Below are 25,255 nucleotides of genomic sequence, written 5' to 3'. Positions count from 1 at the left end.
GTGAAGGGCAGTGATCAGACACTGAGAGATGACTTCTGATTAGGAGGAGCCAGGGGAGTGTTATTCAGGGAGATAAATCAAGATTGAGAGGAGTCAAAGAGAGACTGATTTCTTCCAACTTTAATCAAAGGTTGACCCTCCAGCCAAGTCAGAAAGGTGTCATCCTCTCCCTATTCTCTCCCCTTCCTCCAACTCTCCTGTTCTCAACTCCCTGGCCTTGGATGTAAACAAATAATGTTAACACCAATGTTTAGATGCATTGTTGGTTAAGCCAGATTAGCTTGGGAACCTAGTAATGCTTTTATTTTTTTTTAAAAAAGGACATTCTGAATTACCTGAATTCCCAAATTACCAACAAATTTTAAAATTTATGTCCCATTATTAAGCTGCCTCTACTACTGTCCTAAATGTGGCCATCTTTAGTTAGTTTTAGGGCTGAGTCATGAAGAGAAGGAGGATTTCTATCACTGAAAATAAATGGAGAAAAGTGAGAACCCTTTTGTTTGATGATATGTGAAATATTAGAAATGATGAAAGTACAATCCTAGGTGAGAAATATTTCATTCCTTGCATACTTAATTAAAGCCAACAATGTTCAAAGTCAAGAGTCAGTAACATTCTAGGTGGCATGTAAAAACCTTCTTTCTTGTTTGGAAATGATCAACATAAACATACAGAATGCCTGACAGGGACTTTGGATATTCTTAAAACGTGGACTATGGAATGTTTCATAGAGGGCTTTTCTCTTTTTTTTCGTAAGGGATTTTTCTACTCTTTATTTCCCAAAACAACGATGTACAGTTTCAGCCTAAATCAGATAAAATGTTTTGTTTCCTTTAAAATTCTACATATATTTAAGAATTTATTGAAATTGGGTTATTACAAAAATGGAGTTTCTAAGCAATTCTTTTCTTTACATTCTAGTGGAATAATAAAAATAAAACCCTATCAAATTTAAACTCATCCAAAGTTATCAAGATGGAAGATGGTGAGTACTTTGCAAAAAAAATCATAGCTCTGAAACAAAGAACGTTGATGAAATTAAAGTGTTGCCAGTCTGGCAAGTCTTTAGTAATATGTGTGCCTCGTTACATTTTAAACAGTCTAAATCTTAGAAACCTAAGGAAAATTAGATCTTTTCTTCACTAAAGGAGAAGATTCTTTTTATCCCAATAGAAACAGAATGATTTCAAGTTTTAATACAGAAACAAAACAGAATAAAATCCCAATCCATCCTTTGACTATTAACAGAATGAAGTTTTTTTTTTTTTTTTTTTTTACTTATCCCATTTTGTCTCCTTTAAACATATTACCCCTCCTCGCCCAACACACACACACATTAAAGAACAGGCAGCACATCAAACTTTTAGCTGGGTTATAAAATGTGTACACCTTCAAGGTTTTTTATTGTGGTTTTCCTTACGTTTTATCCTTATTGGGATAAGGTTCGTGCATTTCTACACTAAACTAAGTCTCAAGTCACAATAAAAACGTATAAAAGTAGTTTCTTTTTAAAGGAAAACTCAAAATAAAATAGTCAAGTACTCTAAGTACTTTCTTCCATTCTCCTATCCAAATTTTAAGGCCTCTGAAACAAACATGAATGAAAATAATGGTTTTTGAGACCCAAAGCTGTCATATTTTTTGGAAGTTCTCCTTTTCTCAGACAAAACCTACATATTAAAATTAATCTGAATGAAGCATTTCAAAATAAAAATCCGCAAGACGATCCTTAGATGCCTTAAAAAAATTATTTGATACACACACACTAAAAATTTAGATAGGTTTATGTGAATAAAATCCCAAATAAAGATTAAAATAAAGGCTAAAAAATAAAGTCCTTTTAGAAATAACTTTGGTTACTCCCATACCACATATCGTATGATGATTTAAACTGCAATCACGGATTTTGAAAAAATATACATATATATATATAATCTTACCTAAAAAAACACTAGCATACAAACTTCAAACTACAAGGTTATCCAAAGTGACACAAATGTTCTAAATCTTAAGGAAGTTTTAGAACACCTCTTCTATTTGTAAAATAAAAGCAGAATAAAACTGATTTGTGATTGCATTATTAGGAAATTTGTTCTGGAAACCTGTTAATAAATTATTGGAAATTCTTAATATCCATCATGCTGTCACCTGATACAGAGTCGATCATCTTCTTCAGTAAAAGAATAAGTAAACTAATAAACTACAGGTTAGTCCTCACATTCTACAACCAAGTATGGCTCTATGGCAGTAACAGCAGTGGTCACACAGTGCCTCAGATTCAGCTATGTCCTGAATTTCTCACTCTGAAGGTATGAGGCCAACCTACCTTTGGGACAATTTTATCAGTAGACACAGAAAATAGGTGTCTTTTTATCTTGTTTTCTTAAAGTTTGTATAACTAGTCTATAACAGAAAGCAATGAGATAGCTCTAGCAGTAGATGAAGCAAGAGGGTAACTGTTCTAGAAGAAAAATTTATCTGTCTTTCGATCCAAGCTTCTCAATTAATTCCTGAAGAGGTGCCAACTCACGCCTATCAATCAGATTAAACTCCTAAAATAAAGAAGAAAAATAAAATTTAAAAACAGATCTAAAATTAAAACTCTATAAATGTCATTCAGAGAAGGGCTTCCCAACCCTAGCTTTCTGAAATCCAAAAGAATGATGAAATAATCTCTATGAACATTTTATAATGGGGTCATTTTTACTCCCAGTTTTAAAATACAGGGGACTTAATAAATAAGCAACCGTACATGTTAGCATGATCCTGTGTAAAATCAAAATCGTATAATGTTTGCATTTACACAGAAATTATCTGAAAACTATACACTGAACCATTGATAGTGGCCTCATCTGGGGCAGCAGACCTTTTACTTTCGTATATCTATATCTACACTCTATCTATGCCATGCAATAATCTCAGAAGGAAGACAAAGAAGAGAGCACTGTACATTCTCCTTTGTGTGGCACATAGAATTGTGACATACAATATCTACTATAAAGCTACCTGCTTTACAAAGAAAAAAGAAAAAAAAATGAAAAAAAAAAAAATAAAGAAAAGCTACCTGCTTTCCCTCCAAAATATCTAGAGAGACATATTTATATTTTGCATATAGAATTATATATCTCGAAAGTTAGGCTAACAAGTCCCTATTCTTTGATATCTTTTTCAAACAATGTGAATTATTTTGACTAAAAAGTTCTAATTCCAACTAAGGGCCCATAAGGAAACAGGCCACACCTCTGAAGGGGGTGGTTCTTTTTGAAGTTTCTAGCTGCTGGCTTTGTAAGATTTGGCCTGAAGTGGACTTCTGGAAACTTAACCCAAGATAGTAGCTAATGAGTTCTTCCAAAAGTTTCTCTTTTAGGCATAGACATCTCATGAAACAACCCAACCATAGATGTTTTTCCATGGCATCCCTTTACCCAGCAGTGGCGATGGAACAGGAGGGTATGGACAAGCTTTCTTGAGTGTTTGGTGCTTCTTGTCATATCTTAACCAGAGACCTGGGGCAGGTCTCTCCAGAGGCAAAAGGTCCAAAATGGGGGTAATGGTTTCTATGCTGCTATGCACATCAAAGAAATAAACATGGAAAAGGGAACAAAACACGAGTACCCTGCATGCTTAGCTCTACATCTATAAATAAGTCTCTAAAAATTACTCTATATTAACAACCAATCCAGATATGTCCAGGTCAAAGGACACAAAAGTCAACGCGGTTCAACTTACCTGAACAAAGAAAATAAAGTGCTTAAAGGAGGTGTTGAGGTGGGCCTCCTCCTGCAGCTGCATCACAGAATCAAAGTGCTGGTGATAAATATGGGCATAAACCCTGAACAGACGCTTTAGAATGGTCTTTGCCACAGACATAAAGTTTTTAGGAAATGGGACACCTGTAATATAGGTATGTATCAATCAGTCTTTTATCAATTCAAGAAAAATAAATAGCAGAAAAGTTTAGACGCTGCCATGAGCAACGCCAATACACAAATTCACAAATACAAGCCTATTTCCATTTTTTTTTTTTTAAAGGCAACGGAAAAAAAAAAACCCAAACCTAAGTATATGAGGTATCCTCACATACCACACTTTCCCTGACTGCCTTAGAATAGTAGGCACAGGTATCAAGTTATGCAAGATGATGTGGAATCAAAAACAATTTTAGTTGTTTAATACTGGAGAGTTTCTTCCTAAAATTAAATGCAACAAGTTTTTTTTTGGCTGCACCTCGTGGCATGTTGGGATCTTAGTTCCCCAACCAGGGATTGAACCCACGCCCCCTGCATTGGAAGCATGGAGTCTTAACCACTGGATCACAAGGGAAGTCCCGGAGAATAAGTATTTTTGACTATAAATAGAAAATTTTTACTTTTTGCAATTTTTAACTCTAAAAAATTTTTTTTACATAAACACATACACACTCAACCAGGACTGGAAACTCTCCCAAGCAAAAGAAAAAGAAAGGCACACTTTGAGTCATTATTATCTACTGTCTACAAATAAAAAGTATTTCCTCTTCTGAAGTACTCTGAAAAGCCAGTTTTCCTTCTTAAACTAGGAGTCCCCGACTTTTTTTTTTTTTTAATAAACAATGTACTTTTTAAAAAAAAATTAATTAATTAATTAATTTATGGCTGTGTTAGGTCTTCGTTTCTGTGCGAGGGCTTTCTCTAGTTGTGGCAAGCGGGGGCCACTCTTCATCGCGGTGTGTGGGCCCCTCACTATCGCGGCCTCTCTTTGCGGAGCACAGGCTCCAGACGCGCAGGCTCAGTAATTGTGGCTCACGGGCCCAGTTGCTCCGCGGCATGTGGGATCTTCCCAGACCAGGACTTGAACCCGTGTCCCCTGCATTGGCAGGCAGATTCTCACCCACTGCGCCACCAGGGAAGCCCCCCGACTTTTTATTTAATTTTTTAAAGCGCTATTTTCATTTTCCTATAGTCTAAGAAGGGGAATAATACTTTCTGTAAAGGGAAGGAATGGCACCTCCCTATTTTTCAAAGAATATAAACACCTCCTTAGAAAAGAACTGGGAGAGGACTTAGTCATCTTTCTCCAAGCAGAGCAGGTGGGGATGTGACTGGTTGCATTCCTGAGAATTTTGGTTGACAAGGCCAATGTTTCTTAGAAAACAGGGACAGGAGAAAGACAACACAACTGGCACTGAGTATAGTTAACAAATACATAAGAAGGCATCTGCTTCCAAAATAACCTAGATTAGTTGGCCTTAAAGGTCTGTTTCACGACACTACTCTTGAACATATTCTTTTCTCTAATCTTTCAGAAAACAAAGGCTGTCACTTTCTCCTTCCCTGCATTTTGTATTCTTTATTTCTCAACCAGTCCTTAATAGCTTGAAATTTAGTATAGTTTGCTCTTGTCAGCTGATTTGTGTGTCTGTGTGTGTGTCCCCATCCCCCACCCCTAGTCTTGGTAACAACTTGCCTTTTCACACATTATTCTGGGACTTATGGACATGTTTTTTCTGGACTTGGTCTTATGTTCATGTACTGAAAAGATGGATTTTTAAGTCAAATCCTTTTTCTCTCAGAATTTGCAAATGGGCCTCGTGCTATTAAAAAGAACATTAATAAGTTGGATATATTTGTTTAAAAATGAATAATAAACAGTTTTGTCTAATAAGAATAAATAATTAGCATAAGTAAGATCTGGATAACAGCCTAATGAAGGGGGAAAGAATTCCAGAACATTAGGATAAAATAGTGAAGAATTGGGAAGCCGAGGAAAGACTTTAATAAAGAAATACAAGTGATTTCTTTTAATCTAAGCACTTTCCAAGCTGAATTTAACATTCAAGCACACCCAATACACAATAAAGGATCTATGAGAAAGGAAACAAAAGGTTTTATAGAACGGAAAAGTTGACCAAAACCAAACAGACCAAACATAACAACATGATATAAATTTTTCTCCTTAAAGAGCCTCTGATTAGATTTCAAAAAGGAATCTGCTATGTTCTGAATGTTTGTGTCTCCCTCAAAATCATGTTGAAATTCTAACCCCCTAGATGATGGTACTAAGAGGTGGGGCCTTTGGGGGTGATCAGGTCATAGGGCATCTGCCCGCATGAATAGGATTAGTGCCCTTATAAGAAGAAACTCTCGACAAAGATGATTTCCCTCTCTGCCATGTGCAGATACAACGAAAACACTGCTTTTTGCTATCTGTAAACCAGGAAGAGGACCTATGACAGAACCTGACCATGCTGGCTCCTGATCTTGGACTTGCAGACTTCAGAACTGTGAGAAATACATCTCTATTGCTTATAAGCCCTCCAGTCTCTGGTATTTTTTGTCATAGCAGTCCAAACAGACAAGACAGAATCCAACAATATGTTGTTCATAAGATACCCTTATACTGAAAATGACAAGGACCAATCACATCCATGAATACCAATGCCAAAATCTTAATCAAAATAGCAGAAATAAAAAAAATACTCTTGCAGCAGAACATTAAAAAAAAAATGGAGAAAACCTTATGATCAACAACAGATACTAGAAGAGTATCTGATAGAACCCTATAACCAACTTGATTTTTAAAAATTCACATACCTCTAACCAAAAGCAAGATTCCTACTTAATGCTGAAATACTAGAAGCACTCACATAAAAGTAAACAAGAAAAGGATGTTTGCCATCATTACCATTACTCAGTACTGCTCTGGAAGTACTAGTTACTGCAATTAGATAAGAGTTACACAAGTAGTATATTTATCAGAAAAGAAGAGGTGAAATTAATATTATCTTAGTATGATGTAACTATATACTTTAAAAACTCAAGAAAACAATCCAAAAGAATCAGAACAGTTTTCCTATATACTAAACAATAACCAGTTAGAAACCAGATTATCAATAAAAACATTAAGTGCCTAGGAATAAACTTAAGAAACCTGAAGGACTAGCATAAAGTAAAATACAGAATTTTACAAGAGGAAATAAGAAATAATTAAAAGACATGAATAAATGAATATGAATTGTTCTTGGATAGGAAGACTCAGTATTGTCAAGAGAACAAGAATCCCTACATTAATCTACAAATTGAATGAAATCATAATAAAAATCTCACAGGTTTTTTTTTTTTTACCTTGCAAAATGTTTCTAAATTCTTTGGAAGAACAAATTTTCCAGAATAGCTGTAAGTATTCTGAAAAAGAAGAGCAAGGAAGAGAGACTAGCCCTACAAGATGTTCAAAGATACATAGCCATGGTAATTAAAACAGTGTGGAATTTCTATAACTATAGATAAAGAGATTAAAAGACTCCAAGATATATGTCAATTTGGTGTACACATATGATAATGAGGGGATAAAAGACACATGTATTCGATAAATGGTACTGGACAAACTAGCATTTATAGTTGGAAAAAAGTAAAGGGAGCATTGAGAAAAAATTCCGACAGAACAAAGATTAAAATAAAATGTAAAAACAAAACCACAAAAGTGCTAAATAAAAGCATGGACAAATATTTTATAATCTGTAAGTAGGAAAATACCTTCTAATCATTGTATTAAAATCCAGACATCATAAAGGGAAAGATTAATAGGTCAAAATAAGAACATTATACATAGCAAAAAAACCTCATAAACAAGACAATAAGGCAACCCAGGGAAAAAATACACACAACATGCATGACAAAGAGCTAATAACCTTAACATAAAGAAATAGAAAAAGGATATAAACAGAAAACACACAAGGATCAATAAACCAAAAAATGCTCAATGTTATTGATATTTTTTAAAATGTACATTATACTAGAAATTTATTTACCCATATTAGAAAAGATGAAAAACTGAGTAACAACTAGTACTGATGAAGAAACACAGGCATAATGCAGGGGACACGGGTTCAAGCCCTGGACCGGGAAGATCCCACATGCCACGGAGCAACTGGCCCCGTGAGCCACACCTACTGAGCCTGTGCGTCTGGAGCCTGTGCTCCGCAACGGGAGAGGCCGTGACAGTGAGAGGCCCGCGCACCGCGATGAAGAGTGGCCCCCGCTCGCCACAACTAGAGAAAGCCCTCGCACAGAAACGAAGACCCAACACAGCCAAAAATAAATAAATAAAATTTTTAAAAAAAAAAAAAAAAAAAAAAAAAAAAAAAAAAAGAAACACAGGCAGACACAAACATGGCTGGAAGGAGTATACATTTACAACCTTTTTGGAGAGGAATTTGGCAGTCTTTATTACATTTTTTTATAGTAATAGAGCACTAAAAATACAATAACACATTTACCATTTAAAAAGAAAATTAGTTCTACAACATTAACTCACCAATTTTAGAAGGAAAAAGAGTTTCATCATCAAGTTGATCCTGAACCCAAGTCATCAAATAGTCAATATATTTTGGTGCAGAACATTTGATTGGCTTTTTAATATTAGTACCATCTGCCCAATGATATTCATATCTGGAGAGAAAAAAGTTTTAGTGATAAAGTTTTCAAAAACATGTTGCAACTTGTAATCAAAGTAGGCTCACAGTTTGTCAACAGAAGTTATATATATAGTACTACAGTATAGTATAGTATATATATTTAGTAAATTACCTAAAGTTCTACTGAAGATTACTTGAGAGTTCCCTGTAGAAGTACAGTTGACCCTTGAACAATGTGGGTTTGAACCACACAAGGTCCACTTACATACAGATATTTTTCAATAGTAAATACTACAAGATCCACGGTTGGTTGAATCCGTAGATGCAGAGGAACCATGGATACGGAGGGCCGACCATAAGTTACACTGTATTCTGAAATGTGATGGTAAATGGAAAAGAAAAGGAAGCCAGTGTGGCAGCTGGCTGTGCCAGAATCTGTTTTACAACACAGCCCTGAGAAAGACAAAGGAACTGCATTCCTGTCTGTTAGACAGAGGGTGCTGAGGACTGCGTAAGGTGCTGATAGATCCACCACATTCTGAGCTTGTTGGACATTAAGTAATCATCAACGGAGCCAAGATTATAAAACCCTGTTTCTTGGAGATGGTTTTAAAGAAACAATCTTAGGCATGCGTCTTTTTCTACCTCATCTTTGCTGAGCTAGAAATGATTAATAAGACTTAATCAAAACTTCACTGTGTGAAGCATTTAAGCCAAAGATAGAAAGTTTGAGGAATAAAACTTAACACTTCACAAAATAAAAAACATCTCTCCTAAAATAACATAATAAAAATAGGACCCAAACTCACTGGGGCCCTTTTTTTCCTTTACATCTATAGCAAATTCAGAAAGGACTATTTTTTCCCAAGAGGTAAATATCTTGCTACCATCTATCATCACATAAAATCAATCATTTGTTATAGGAAAAAAGGCCGGAAGGACACACTAAAATGTTAATTCCACCACATCTTAACTTTATGGGTGATAAAGAGTTCCATCTCTTTCTCAACATTTCTAGAAATTTATGATAGTCAAAAAAATTTTAATCTAGCATCTTTAAGCCAGATAACTAAAGCAGCACAATTTGGAGGTAACTAACAGTAAATAAGCACAACAAAAAAATCAAATATTAAAGGGTCAACTAAAAACTCTTCCAAGAAATTAATTTAAAAACCAGAAACAGAATCATAAATGTTAATAAAATTGAAAAAAATAACTTTTGTAAAAGCAAGATAAACCTAACTCAAATTTCTTTACTTTCAATCCTACTACTGAATATTCATACTTAATATAATGCAATTATAAAAAATCAAAATACTGGGTACCACATACCAAAGTATTTAATAACTAAAAGCTTATAGGTAAACTTTTTGTTTTCACAAGCAAATGGGTAAGAAAAACAAGTCTTTATTATTTAATTTATATCAATTGGTGATTAGCTTTATTTGGTAATAATTCAAATACCTATATAATAGCCAGTATATGTACCTTGGACCTGCAGACATGACTGGACAGCTTGCTTCAGTGCAGAATTCTGTGATAGTTCCATATAACATGTTGATCTGGTTGAAGAAATCCACAGCTGGAAAGATAATAGCAGAACTGTGTTAAAATGTCTGTGTAAACACAACAAAACATCAGACCTCTCAGTCAGAGGATTCAGCCAAGAATCCTCAGGAGATTCAACAATCCAGGGGCACTATAAATTCTCTTTCTAAGTTGTTACACCTAAGTAAAGTTAACTTTTAATATATATTCACTTTTAATATACTAAGCTTTTAAACAGCCTGTAAGCAGGAAAATATTAGGGATAATTCTAACGTAATGGTGATTATTACATTAGAATATACAATTTGATCATATACAAGCAAATGAAAAAATCCATAGCTTCTTACCAATATGGACCAGACAATATCATTTGTGTTGGGAAAGAGAAGAAAAGCGTTGCGGAATATACTTGGAGGGAGGTGTATCAGCTGTGTCAGGCATTTAAAAAATCTAGTTCATCATAAAAAATTGAGACCTAGTGCATATTGAGGACATAAAAAAGACAGGAGATAATGTCCCTTCCCCTAGAGTCTCCAGCTAACAAAAGGGACAAAATTAAAAGAGAGGAGTAATACAACATATAAGAAGATAGCATACAAAGGCCAACAATAAGTGCTAGAAGAGTTCAGAGAAAAGGCAACATCTCGAGGAGCTGAGATAGTCAAGGAGTACTTCCTAAAGGAGCTTCAGCTAGATCTGGAAGAAAACAGAAGAGGAAGGGGGTAAGAAATGAACTTAACTGAGTGAAACATATTACTCTGTGCAAAGAGAACCACATAAGCCTTGGCAAGCTTTTTTAAAAATGTCTTAGTTCCCCGTCTAAAAGATTACCTAAAAAATCAACTAGGGCTTTTCCAAATTTCTTAGAAAACAAATCAATATTCCACCATGTCAAAAGGAATTTTATACAAACTCCCTCACTTATAAACCTTCCTCTTAAATTAGTCATGTTTCTAAGAAAGTAATACTTAGGCATTCAATATTCATTCAAAACAAAGAGTGTGCCCAGATGGTGTGCTGGTTTATGATCTGTTCTCAAAATATGGTCCAGAGATCCCCTGTTTCAGAGGGGAATCTGTGAGGTCAGAAACATTTAATTGCTCTGAATTTTCACTCTCTCTCAGGAGGCACAGTGGAGTTGTCCAGAGGTTCCATGATGTATGACATCACAACAGACTGAATGCAGAAGCAGATATGAGAATCCAGCCAACCTCCTATTAAGTCAGACATTAAATAAGATTTGCAAACCTGTAAAACAATGCCACACTTCTCACTAAAATTTATTTTGGAAAATAGTCATTTTTCATAAAAATATATTTATGTTAACATGTATTTTAAAATAAGTATTTAAACTTGCTCAATTTTAATTTCTAACACAGTATCACTAAATATAAGCCACATAATTAAAAGCCCTTTAAGGTTCTCAATAATTTTTAAGAGAATAAAGGGATCCTGGAACCAAAAGGTTTGAGAACAGTTGATTAGAGCAGTAAGTCTCAAAGAAAAATCAAAAGCTGAAGAAGGCCAACAGATGCCTTCAGAATAAAAGATGATATACAGATGGCCAACAGGCACATGAAAAGATGTTCAACATCGCTAATTAAAATGCATATCAAAACTACAATGAGGTACCACCTCACACCAGTCAGAATGGCCATCATTAAAAAGCCTACAAATAATAAATGCTGGAGAGGAAGTGGAGAAAAGGGAACCCTCCTACCCGTTGGTGGGAATGTATCAATAAATTGGTGCAGCCACTGTGGAAAACAGTATGGAGGTTCCTCAGAAAACTAAAAATAGAGTTACCACATGATCCAGCAACCCCACTCCTGGGCATATATCCGGACAAAACTATAACTCAAAAACATACATGCACCCCTATGTTCATAGCAGCACTATTCACAATAGCCAAGACATCGAAACAACTTAAATGTCCATCAACAGATGAATGGATAAGGATGTGGTACATATATACAATGGAATATTGCTCAGCCATAAAAAAAGAACAGAATATGGGACTTCCCTGGTGGTCCAGTGGTTGAGACTCTGCACTCTCAATGCAGGGGGGCATGGGTTCAATCCCTGGTCAGGGAACTGAGATCCCACATGCCTCACAGTGCAGCCAAAAAAAAAAGAACGAAATAATACCATTTGCAGCAATGTGGATGGACCTAGAGATTATCATACTAAGTGAAGTAAGTCAGAAAGAGAAAGACGAATACCATATGACATCACTTACATGTGAAATCTAAAATATGACACAGGGGCTTCCCTGGTGGCGCAGTGGTTAGGAATCCGCCTGCCCAGTGCAGCGGACATGGGTTCAATCCCTGGTCCAGGAAGATCCCACATGCTGCGGAGCAACTAAGCCCGTGTGCCACAGCTACTGAGCCTGCGCTCTAGAGCCCGTGAGCCACAACTACTGAGCCCACGTGCCAAAACTAATGAAGCCCCCATGCCTAGAGCCCGTGCTCTGCAACAAGAGAAGCCACCAGGATGAGAAGCCCTCACACCACATGAAGAGCAGCCCCCGCTCACTGAAACTAGAGAAAGCCCACGCACAGCAACCGAAGACCCAATGAAGCCAAAAATAAATAAATAAAATCAATAAATTAAAAAAATAAAAATTTAAAAATAAAATATGACACAAATGAACCTATTTATGAATCAGAAACAGAATCATGGACATAGAGGACAGACTGGTGGTTGCCAAGGGGGAAGGGGTTGGGGGAGGGATGGAGTGGGAGGCTGGGGTTAGCAGATGTAAGCTTTTATATATAGAATGGATAAACAACAAGGTCCTACTGTATAGCACAGAGAACTATATTCAATATCCTATGGTAAACCATAATGAAAACGAACATAAAAAAAAGATGTATGTATATGTATAACTGAATCACTTTGCTGTAGAGCAGTAATTAACACAACACTGTAAATCAACTGTACTTCAATTTAAGAAAAATCAAAAAAAAGAATAAAAGATAATAATTTGAATAAGGTTACAAAAAGGGGTATTTTCTGAATAGATAATATGTCACATGGTTCACATGCCAAAGATAGATAAAAATATACAGTAAAGGGGCTTCCCTGGTGGCGCAGTGGTTGAGAATCCGCCTGCCAATGCAGGGGACACGGGTTTGAGCCCTGGTCTGGGAAGATCTCACATGCTGCGGAGCAACTAGGCCTGTGAGCCACAATTACTGAGCCTGCGCGTCTGGAGCCTGTGCTCCGCAACAAGAGAGGCCGCGATAGTGAGAGGCCCGCGCACCGTGATGAAGAGTGGCCCCCACTTGCCGCAACTAGAGAAAGCCCTTGCACAGAAACGAAGACCCAACACAGCCATAAATAAATAAATAAATAAATAAATAAATAAATAATTAAAAAAAAAATGATCTCTGATCTAATCAGAGATCAGAAGAAAAAATATATATATATATACACAGTAAAAAATCTAAGTTCCAACCACTCCAACTTCCCCCCTACCCACAGGTAACTACTATACTAATTTTTTCTGTGTCTTGCCCCCTAAGTTTCTTTATCCCATCTAACACAAAAGATAACACATTACATAGTTCTACACCTGATTTTTTTTCTCTCTTAGTAATATGAATAATGGCTTTTTAATGAGTTGAGAAAAATAAAATTTTTCTTAATGTGGCTACTAGAAAACTTTAAATTCCATTTGTAGCTCACAATATATTTCTATTGGACCACACTGACCAAGGCAAAGATTATCAACAGTTGAATACCACATAAAAAGACAACTAGACACTATGGAAATATCTACACTGTTGGAAGTATATACCACCACCTACGAAGTAGTCTTAAACAAAATCAAACCTCAATCTGATCAAAGCTCCAAATCTGTTCTAACATGGTAGCCACTAGACACACAGGGCAATTTACGTTAAAATGAAGTTAAATTTAAAATTCGTTTCCAGTCACTGTAGACACATTTCAAGTGCTAAATGGCCACAGTGAAGATATACAACATTTGCCTAATCACAGAAAGTTCTCTTGGACAGTGCTGCTCTAGATTTAACATTTACAGGAAATAAAAGAGCGAGATAATGGATGCGTTGGGGATGTTATCAGCAAAATTTATTCTGTAAAAAACAAACTGGTTTCTTCAACAACAACAAAAATAGCAAGGAAAAATAACTGCAGTGAGGGGCAACCTGTGAATTAAAAGAGATTCAAGAAACATATGCACAGAGCTTGTTGGATCCTGACTTAAACCAACTATATATTTTTATTCTTTACTTTCATAAAAATATTTATTTGGTCTCTCCAGCTCTTAGTTGTGGCATGCAGGATCTAGTTCCCCGACCAGGGATTGAACCCGGGCCCCCTGCAGTGGGAGCACGGGAGTCTTAACCACTGGACCACCAGGGAACTCCCCTTATATTTTTTAAAAAAGAAACATTTATAGGACAATCAGAGGAAATGTGAACATTAACTGGATATTTGATAACATAAAGGAATGATGGCACTGTCATTACCTTTAAACGGGGAAGTTCTTATCTTTTAGATACTGAAATACTTATAGATAAAATAATATGTCTGGGATTTGCTTCAAAATAATCAGGGTAGTGTACAGAAGCAGCACAATTGGCCATGAATTGATAACTGTTGAAGCTAGATAATGGATACCTGGGAATTCATTCTACTTGTTTCTCTACTTCTGTACGTTTGAAATTTTCCATTAAAAAGTTTTAAAGATTCCTGGAACAACTAAAATTCCTAATGGACTTAAACCCTATCATCCAGAACTGATCTCATCTCAGAAATGATAGACACTAATATTCAAATCTCTAGCCTCAGCATATCCTTCCATGTCATGCCCTTACTTCTTGAATTCAGAGTGACTTTCAGCTCATGGGTCCCTCTGTTTTCTCCCAATCTCTCAATTTTCTTCTGACTACTGCTAACTCACAATAATCAAGTGACTGACCATAGCAACTGTACTTGACTTTTCTGCATACACAGGCAGATGAAAGCTGCTGTCGGGGCACAACTATGAAGATGGATCCCTACAAAGTCATGTCCACCACAGGTAGAATCTTTGTATTTATCAATCTTTCATTTGACCTTACTCAGCAATTCAGACCATTTTCCTCAGAGATCACCCCAAAGTACTCTTCATTTCTCCTCAGGTCTCTCTATTTAACCACACAAGCTACAATCAGGTACACTCTGAAGAGAACACACTTTGGATGTATTTGTACTTACATGTTTCTTTACAGATAATCTGTTTTACTAGGACAGCTACACCCATAAGAAAATTCATTAACAAAAAGATTTTAGCAAAATCTTCTTATAAACCAGTAAAGTTGAAAGTTATTAAAAACTTACTGTTAACCGCAATCCATTCATTGAGGTCCTCTCCCTCTGGCAACATAACAGCTTGTCTCAGATTCCCACTTCCTAGAGTTGCTTCTGCATGTTTTAAGAGTTCATACTGATGAGATCCTTCAGGGATATTCTTCTTTGGTTTGAATGTTTTAGAAGAGCGGCTACTACTGTTAGGTTAAAAGTAAAAGTACATCCATTTTTAGGACCAGAAGCAGATTGACAATTTTAGGCATATAAATTGTTTTGAAATTAAAAAATATTCCCTGAAAAGTGCCAAGATGGGGGGTAGGGGAGGAGAGAATAAACACAATAAAAGAAAGAGTTAAATTTTTTCCCCTACATAGAAACAGGATTAGCAGCACAATTTCACATAGAAGGCAATTTTACTATGCCTCATGAAGCAGTCTGGTGTAACAGAAAGGGCACCTTAACCAAAAGAAGAAAAAACCTGGATTCTAGTTCTTGATCTGCCACTAACTCTGTGACTGCCTGAGAAACCTAACCTCCTTTGGCCTCAATTTTCACCTAATAGTGCTGTGAGGGTGTTAGCTCTAAGGTTCGTATAGCTCAAAAATCCAGTTTTCTGTATCAAAATATTTGTGATGCCATCAAAGCAAACCAGAGAAGTAGCACTAACATTTTAGAGTTTATAGCGGGGAAAATAAATGAGACAACTGGTTCTGGGGGGGGGGGGGGGGGCGGAAATAAGTTTTTATTCCTATCTCACACCATGCATAAGGAAGGTCTTCCTAACATGACACAAAGCCCAGAAAAAATGGACAGCTTTCTAACCGTAACAATTAAAACTTCAATAATTCAGAACAAGGAGACAAGTAGCAAAAAAAAAAGTACTTGCAACGTAAGTATTAACTAAATTATAAAGGGCTTTTATAATCTGTTAAGGAAAAGGCAAAGAATGCTTTAGAAAAATGGGCTAAGGAGATGAATACACAATTCAGAAAGAAAAACAGAATGACAAATGAACATATGAAAAGCTGTTCAATTAAAATTAGATTTATTTTTCCTTAACCTGAGTGTCAGAAATCAGAACAATTACATTAAATGTGGGCTAGGGTAGAGCGAAGTTAGTACTTTAATTCACTAATGGTCAAAGTGCATTAACATTTTAAGAGGGCAACACGGCAATATCTATTAACACTGAAATGCTTCTCAATCCATCCCTTCTACTTCTAGGTGTCTCTCCTCAATATGGATAAGGATGTGTTTCCCAAGATTGTTTTTAACAGCGAAAGACCTGGAAATGATCCTAAAGCTTACTGGTAGACGAATGAATAACTATGACACATCTACATCATGGAATACCATACAGTAGTTAAGAATAACAAGATAGAGGTACTTGTATTCAAACCGATAGATCTCAATACATGGTTAAACATATTACAGAATGAAACGCACAGCAGAAGCCCATTTTATAAATGCATAGAAAGTGTCACCCATCAAACTGATAGTGGTGATTACTTCTAGGAAGGGGAAGGGAATGAAACTGAGGACTTTCACTTCACCTGAGTAATCTGAATTTTAAATAAGACTGATTATGAAGTAAAAAGGAGTTATGAAAACAATAAAAATCAAATATGGAAAGTTTGTGTTTAACATGATAAAGAACTAAATTTAATAAGGAAGTACTAAATTAGAGGGAATGGCCCTTTCAATAGAAACAAGCTGTGAATGACAGGTAGCTAAATATTTTCCGTACTTAGCAAGAAATGATGTCTCAAGGTTCAGTATGATTTTCATCTAAATTAAGACTTGTGCTTCAAATGGTACCATCAAGACAGTGAAAAGAATCCACAAAGTAGGAGAAAATATTGCAAATCACAGGGATAAGGGACTTGTATCCAGGATAAAGAATTTTTACAACTTAAAACCAAAAAGACAACTCCATTTAAAAAACGGTCAAAGGATCTGAATAGACATTACTCCAAAGAAGATACACAAATGGCCAATAAGCACACGAAAAGATGCTCAACATCAACAGTCATTAAGGAAATGGCAATTAATATCACAGTGAGGTACCATTTCACATCCACTTAGGATGGCTATAATCAAAAATGCAATTAACAAGTGCTAGGGAGGGTGTGGGGAAATTGAAACTCATATAGTGCTGGTGGGAAGACAAAATGGTGCAGTGCTTTGAAAAAGTCTGGCAGTTCCTCAAAAGGTTAGACATAGTTACCATACAACCCGGCAATTCCCAAGAGAAAGGAACACATACGTACATCCAAGTTCATAGCAGTATTATTCATAATAACCAAAAGTGGAAACTCAAATGTCCATCAACAAAACAAAGTTTAAAAGAAATAAACAGCCTCACATTTAGGTCCAAAAAGCAAATAAGAACTGTGCATCCACAAACAAAGCACTAACAGAAAAAAAAGACTGGGGTGGGGGTGGTTTCTAGTAATATGGAAATTTACAATTAAAATATAAATCATAAAGATTTTTTGATATGGTAATCATACTCTGAAGACTATACGCTTAAAAAAATAATCCAAAGGAGGGGAAAAGCGATTTAGACAAAGATAGTCTCAGCAGTCTTATTTCATAATAGCAAAATGGTAGAAAGAATCCAAACTTCTCACAATAAGAAACGGGGTAAGCTCTGGTTATGAAACACTATTTTAGATGTCAAGTATGTGGGTGATGCCCATAACTGAAAATGGATGATTTATTCGCTCACACAATACATATTTTTAAGCAACATGCTAGGTAAAGAGAGCCACCTGAGAAAAATAAGGTGCTAGAGCAATGCTTCTCAAACCTTAATGTGATTAAGAATCATCAGAGAATTTACAAACTTTCCCATTGAAGGCTCATTTGGGCCCAGACGTTATCTCTAAAATAGGATTCTACTGAGTTAAAAAGAAGTTAGTTAATTATACAAATTCACAAAGTGGGCTGAATCAGAATTGGATGCAAGGCCCGCAGCTTAACTTCAGCGGCACTCCCATATATTCCTGGGGCGGCATTTTTCGGCGGGGGTAATTTAATACTGACGATAATAAAACTGGACGTACGGTGGAGTAAAAAGCTAAGTCAGCATGGATCGTTACTAAAAGGCTCGAGACTCGAGACAAATTGAGACCCCCAGATCGTCCCTCTGCCCTCAGGTGCCCTCGGGCGGAAAAGTCTGGAGGCACTACCGGCCTCGGGGCCTTTCTACTCCCCAACCTTCTCACTCCGCTTCCTTTGCCTCGACCTTCATCTCCCTCTGCTTCTGCCCACATCCAAGCCTCCCCCGTGACCCCGAGCGCGAGCAAAGCAAGCGCCGGGCACCCGACCCCGGCCCCGGGGACCCGCCCTCGCCTCAGGCGTCCGTCCGCCCCTCCCGGGCCTCGGCCCTCAGCCCTGGAGCCCTCGACCGGGCCACACTCACAAGAGGAAGCTCATCTTCTATCCTCGGAGGGGAGGGGAGGGGCCGCTGGCCCCTGCCGCGGACAGGATTCGGAGCCCACGCGGGACCGAGGGGGAGCGGAAGGTCCTCAGCCAGCGGACAGCGGAAGCCCGCGCCGCCGCTGCTCCGAGCCGGGATCGAGCCGTGGCAAGCAGGTGAGAGAAACTGCAGCGGCCTCGCCCCCCTCCCCCACCTTACAGACCCAAAATGCGGAAGCAACAAAATCTCGCGAGCTAAGGCTTCGTTCTGCTCCTCCCCGCTGAGAGGGTCTCGAGAGGCCCCTTTTCGCACCGCCCGCTCCCCCGCCTCAGCCAATCAGCAGCCTCTAGGCCGGGACTTCCGCTCCCGGAGGCGTGGTGGAATTGCGGTCTTCGGACTGGAAGAGCGGCTGAGCTTGTGCGTGGTTCGAATTGTTACTAATGTCTTGCCCGTTCCATCTCCCTAGGTGTTAAGGGGCTTCTGTGAGCGCAAAAATTTTTTTAATTTTTTTTTTTCCGCCGTGCTGTGCTACTTGCGGAATCTTAGTTCCCCAACCAGGGATGGAACCCAGGCCCACGGCAGTGAAATGGCCGAGTCTTAACCACTGGACGGCAAGGGAATTACCCAAAATTTTTTAAAAATTTTAATTTGATTTTTAAGTTGAGCTCTAACTCACATAGCATAAAATTCACCCTTTTAAAAAGTACGCTCCTGTGTTTGTGTGTGTGTGTATTAACAGAGTTGTGCAACAATAGCCATTATCTGATTCTAGAACATTTTTTTCATCACCCCAAAAAGAAACCGGTACCCATTAGCAGTCCTCATGCCTCCCTCCTCCCAACCCCTAGCAACAACTAGTGTACCTTCTTTTTATATGAATTTGCCTAATCTGGGTATTTCATGTAAGTGGAACCACACAATAGTGTTTTGTGTCTGGCTTCTTTCACTTATCATGTTTTTCAGATTCATCCATGTTGTAGCATGTATCAGTACTTCATTCTTTTTTATGGACGAACACTATTCCATTGTATGAATATACCATGTTTTGTTTATCCAGTCATCTGTTGATGGACATTTGGGTTGTTTCCACTTTTTGGCTATTATGAATGCTGTTGCTACGAACATTCCTGTACTGGTTTTTGTGTGGATGAATGTGTTCTTTTCTTTTGGGTATATGCCTAGGAGTGGCTGGGTCATATGGTAACTATATGTTTAAACTTTGGGGTAACTGACAGATTGTTTTCCAAATTGGCTGCACCATTTTACATTCCCACAGGCCAATATCTGAGGGTTCTGATATTTCCACATCCTTGATAGCATTTGCTATTATGTATTTTTCTGATTATAGCCATCCTAGTGGGTGTGAAGTGGTATCTCTTGATTCTGATTTGCATTTCCCTGTTGGCTGATGTTGAGAATCTATTCATGTGCTTATTGGCCTTTGAAACAAATACATTTTTATCTTCCTTTAAGTTACCTCAGGCACCCAAAAGACCATCTGAAAAAGGGTCCTGGTCCAATAATAATCTTCATCCGCTATCTCCACAACATTACCATTTCTTTTGTTCCTCAACACCAGTCAGTCCACATTCTGCAGGGTGCCTGCCGTCCCACAGAAAATACTCTCACCAAGCTCTCCAGTGTCAGTTTCCAAATCCCACAGGCATTTTTCAGTCATTATCTTACTTGCCATTCAGTTCTATCTGGCCCATCCCACTAGACTCCTGATTTGATCACTGATTTTATTTTTCAAGAACCTCTTTGTTCCTCCCTGTGATCTGGCTTCTATAGGGTACAAGTAGGGCACAGAGAAGGGGAAACCATGGCCAGATATGTTGGTAATAGTCTACTTTAGCCAGGCTTGTTTGGATGCAAGTGACAGAAACCCACACTGTTCATATTTCCATCAGAACTATCTTACGTTTTCTTCCCCATTAGACTGTGAATTCCTTTGTGGGCAAAACAAAGCTTGTTTATTTGTCATCGCCAGTGCTCAGCACAGCGCCTAGCACACAATAAATGCTCAATGAATGGTGATATAGACTGGAATTCCCAGACTAACGGAGGAGATTGACACAGGAATAAATGGTAATTAGTGCAGTATTACCAGTACTGATAAGATGAAAGGTAGAGGAATTCTAGGCTTTTTATGACTTGGCCTTTAGTTTTCTAGTTTTCTAGCTTCATTGCTCAAGGTGGTTTTCCAGCCAAACAACTTCTTGCTGTTTCTCCAATAAGTCCTGGGCCTCCTTGAGTCCATGCTCCTGTGCTTGCAGCTCTTTTTGCCTGGAATGCCCCAACATCCACATCTTACCTTGTCCTTCAAGATCCAGCAGGAAATCCTCTTTCCTACCTCTGAACTCTTGTAGCCCTGTATCTATTGATATATCTTTCTTATAATATAATTATAGTTGAAGTTAAAGAGTAGTATTTGCATATTTAACAGCTGTTTTGTTAGGTGGTAGGACTTTGAGAGTTTATGTTCTTTTCTATTTTTCTGTATAATTCCTATTTTTCTCTAAAAGCAAATACTAATATTAATTTCTTCTTTCTTTTTGAAAAGAGAAGCAAGATAGAATAGTGACTAAAAAGCTCATATTTTGGAGGTGACTATTTGTACTTGGACCCTGCCAGTGCTACTTAATAATCATATAACGTTGAGTATTTTCATAACTTTTTGCCTCAGTTTTCTCATTTGTAAAATGCGGGCAATCTCTTAGGGTTGTGAGGATTAAATAAGGTATAGAACTCCCTTAGACAGTTCTAGAACATATATTTACTCAATCAACGTTTGCTATTTAAAAAGGAAGAAATTTTGACATATTTTATTACCTCGGTTGGCTGACCAGCTTCTTGAAAGCAAATCCCTGACTTACTTATCTTTGTATTTTAACTGTGCCTACTGTGGAGCCTTGTATGAGATATTTAGCAAATAGAAATGTAGCAAATATTTGCTAAGTAATGCAACTGAATGTTTGGCTAAGTACTATTTTATTTATTTATTCATTTTTTGGTGGCACTGTGTGGCTTGTGGGATCTTAGTTCCCTGACCAGGGATTGAACCTGGGCCCTCGGCAGTGAAAGCACAGATTCTTAACCACTGGACCGCCAGAGAATTCTGGGCTAAGTATTATTTTAGACCAAATTTTTTAAACAGATGCAGTCCCTGAATTTCAGCAGTTCTTGTGTAGCTTAGGAAATAGTTGCATCTGCTTACCCAGAGAGTACATTCTCACTTTTTGTTGTTGTTGTTTTTAACCTACCTCATATTTCCTCAATGGGGAACAATCTTTGATCAAATGGCAGTAAAATGACCAGGTAAGGCAGTACCTATTTTCTGGAAGGGATGGAAGTGCCTGGATCCTTCCCCAAAATATTTTAATAAGGAAGCCATGTGGGAAAACAACAGAGATATTATATCACGAGGCTACTAGAGTGAGAGCCACAAGGAAAGTCCTATGCTGGTTCTGTAACCTTGGTTTCTGAGAATGCAGCCATTAAATGATAGAGTAGTGGTTTAAACCTCTGGGAACCTCTTTATTACCCACGTGTTTTCTATGAGAATTTTTTTTTAATTAATTAATTTATTTATTTGTTTATTTTTTGGCTGCATTGAGTCTTCGTTGCTGTGCGCGGGCTTTCTCTAGTTGCGGCGAGCAGGAGCTACTCTTTGTTGCGGTGTGTGGGCTTCTCATTGCCGTGGCTTCTCTTTGTTGCAGAGCACAGGCTCTAGGCACGGGGGCAGCAGTAGTTGTGGCACACGGGCTTAGTTGCTCCGCAGCATGTGGGATCTTCCCGGACCAGGGCTCAAACCCATGTCCCCTGCATTGGCAGGCAGATTCTTAACCGCTGCGCCACCAGGGAAGTCCCTATGAGAATTTTTATATGGTATTTTCAGTTTGTTGTACACATTCTCTCTTTCACACACACACACAATTATTCTAGAAAGGTGCAGTCTAAGAGAAACAGAGTTTGAGCCACATAAGTAATTTTAAATTTTCTAATATATATATATATATATTTAAAGCAAAAATAAAAAACCCGAGTGGAATTAATCTTGATAATATATTTTATTTAGCCTGATGTATCCAAAATAATGTGATTTTAGCATGGAATCAATTTGAACATTTTTAATAAGATATTTTACTTTTTTTTTTTTGCAAAACATGATATGAATGTATGTACGTCTACACACAGCTCAGTTTGGACTAGCCACATTTCAAGTGCTCAGTAGCCACATATGGCTAATGGCTGCCATGTTGGACCATACAGTTCTAGATCATCTGCATGATCCTCTCATAACATACCTTCATTTTTGCTTGCTCTTTTTGGTATCAAAGTGCCGTGCCAGCTGTCATGATCTAATAAAACATTAACAGAAGCAAGCAATGTGAAAACAATGCATCAGTACCAACTGACAGCCACATGGCACACCGTGGAATGAAGAAACCAAGAAAAAGCAAAAGTGGGGGAGAATCAAGGATCGCTCAGCAAAGGTGGTGCAGGATGCCCAGTGCAGAAGAATTTACCCTGTACCTGTCACTACCACGTTCCTGTTGCAGGTGATTTCATTTCATCCAAATATTCCCTGTCGCATTAAGTAATGATGTTATTTTGATTTTATTAACTTTACTGGTTTTGTTGTGTTTAATTTATAACTGTAATTTGATAGCTTTTTAAAAGCTATAAACATAAGGACATTTAGAAATTTATACTTTTATAATAATTTATATTATTTAAATAATGTAATTGTCATTAAAAATATTTCCAGACAGCATGAGAAGGGAGTTTGTGAAAATTTTCCTCCCTTTTAATGGGATTGTTCCTTAAGTTGGAGAATCACCGAGGATATGAAAGGCCAGCCATTTATAAGAAAACCTTTCCAGATAGCTACTACGTTTGAGAGCAGAGGGGAGGAGGGGGAGCCTTAGGGATTTGGAAATATTTGACCAGGATATCAATATAGACCACTTAGAGATCAAAGATAAGATCTCTGAATGAACAAATATAACAAAACAGAAACAGACTCATAGATACAGAGAACAAACTGGTGGTTGTCATGGTGGGGGTGGGGGGGAGGGGGGAGATGAGTGAAGTAGATGAGGAAGATTAAGAGGTACCAACTTCCAGTTAAAATGACTTATTTAGTCATGGAGATGTAATGTAGAGCATAGGGAATATAGTCAATAACACTGTAATAACTTTGTATGGTGACACTTAGTAACTAGACTTATGATGGTGATCATTTATGTATAAAAATATCGACCTGAAACTAATGTAATATTGCAAGGCAATAATACTTCCATTTCAAAAGTAATAAAATATAAAGGTAAAAAGTAAAAAAAAAAAAAAAAAAAAGATTTCTGAGAGAGAGAAAGATAGAGTAAAACATAGGAAGAGAGTGAGAGAAATTGCTAATTGCTACAGGGCAATTTGCTCCTCTCAGACACAGCCTATAGTCTATAAATACTGGGGAGGTTTTACTCTTTCCTTGGCTCAGTTGGCCAGAGAGATCACTGCACACCATCTGGTCACAGCAGATGCTGAAAGCAGAAGCTAAGCAGCAAATTGTACCGCAGCCAATACTGCCTTTTCTGAACCTCTCCCACCCCCTGCCCCACCCGCATTCATCACGCAGTTCCCCTTTCCAGCTCCCTCGGGCAGAATTTGCAACCTTGCATTTTCATTCTGTGTAAGTGCCCTGTCTCATCATTTGAACTAATTTGCTCAAGCCCCGCCTCTTCTCACTTTGGTCACAGCAAGGTTCCTGCCCCTCCCAGCTAGTCGGTGCTCTTGGCAGCCTGTGTTTTAGCCCCTGTCACAAGTGGATGAAAAAAGACAAACAGACAGTAAAGTTGCTAAGCTGTCCCTGCTCGTTATCTCATGACTCAGGTCACAGGTCGTGAAAGAGAAATCCCAATTTGCTGAACACGGAAAACTCACTCAGTGAAGAAGTCATGTGAAAGTTTCCCCTTTGAAAATGTCTTCAGTCTAAGGTCAGACCTCTGTCAGTCACATACACTGGTGAATGCAGTTCATGGCCCTTGCACTCCTGGAGCTCACATTCAGTTGGAGAAGATAGATATTAACAAATAATTACATAATTACTACTAGGAAGAAAAGCACAAAATGCATTAAGAGCATTAAGAGAGTGTAACAGGAGAGACCTAAGAGAGACTGGGGAGTCTCAGGAGATGTCATTTAAGCCGAGACCCGAGAAGGTGAGGTAGCCGAATGAAGAGAGAGGGAAGAGGGTCTGCTCAGAGTCAACAGCACGTGCAAAGGCTTTGAAGCAGGTAAGAGTTTGCTATGATCAAGGCACCAAAAGAATAGAACTACCATATGACCCAGCAATCCAACTACTGGGCATATACCCTGAGAAAACCATCATTCCAAAAGACACATGCACCCCAATGTTCATTGCAGCACTATTTACAATAGCCAGGACATGGAAGCAACCTAAATGTTCATCAACAGAGGAATGGATAAAGAAAATGTGGTACATATATACAATGGAATATTACTCAGCCATAAAAAGGAACAAAATTGGGTCACTTGTAGAG

The 25,255-nt window shown here is 37.7% G+C and overlaps 2 protein-coding genes across 3 annotated transcripts in view; one reads left to right on the top strand and one right to left on the bottom strand.

Annotated features, from left to right (window-relative positions):
• Positions 1-1,258: 1,258 nt before the first annotated feature.
• Positions 1,259-18,944, bottom strand: MOB1A (MOB kinase activator 1A). Of its 2 annotated transcripts, none has more exons than XM_059942873.1 (6): positions 18,696-18,944; positions 15,299-15,462; positions 9,884-9,977; positions 8,296-8,429; positions 3,733-3,896; positions 1,259-2,555 (listed from the first exon to the last, which is right to left on the bottom strand). In XM_059942873.1, the coding sequence occupies exons 1-6, from the start codon at positions 18,707-18,709 to the stop codon at positions 2,478-2,480; spliced, it is 648 nt and encodes a 215-aa protein (XP_059798856.1). In that variant the 5' UTR covers positions 18,710-18,944; the 3' UTR covers positions 1,259-2,477. The 2 variants fall into 2 exon arrangements, with proteins under 2 accessions (XP_059798856.1, XP_059798855.1); XM_059942872.1 differs by having other exon boundaries at positions 15,299-15,465; positions 18,696-18,941.
• Positions 18,945-19,089: 145 nt separating this feature from the next.
• MTHFD2 (methylenetetrahydrofolate dehydrogenase (NADP+ dependent) 2, methenyltetrahydrofolate cyclohydrolase) overlaps positions 19,090-25,255 on the top strand; it is a 38,209-nt gene continuing 32,043 nt past the window's right edge. Inside the window, exons 1-2 of the mRNA XM_059942409.1 lie at positions 19,090-19,109; positions 23,033-23,254. Of these exons, the coding sequence (XP_059798392.1) occupies positions 23,118-23,254 (137 nt within the window). The 5' untranslated portion in view covers positions 19,090-19,109; positions 23,033-23,117. The remainder of the gene's footprint in view (positions 19,110-23,032; positions 23,255-25,255) is intronic.

Source organism: Balaenoptera ricei, chromosome 13 (genome assembly GCF_028023285.1).
Source record: "Balaenoptera ricei isolate mBalRic1 chromosome 13, mBalRic1.hap2, whole genome shotgun sequence".
Classification (NCBI taxonomy): Eukaryota; Metazoa; Chordata; class Mammalia; order Artiodactyla; family Balaenopteridae; genus Balaenoptera; species Balaenoptera ricei.
This window is presented reverse-complemented; position numbering and strand designations above follow the sequence as displayed.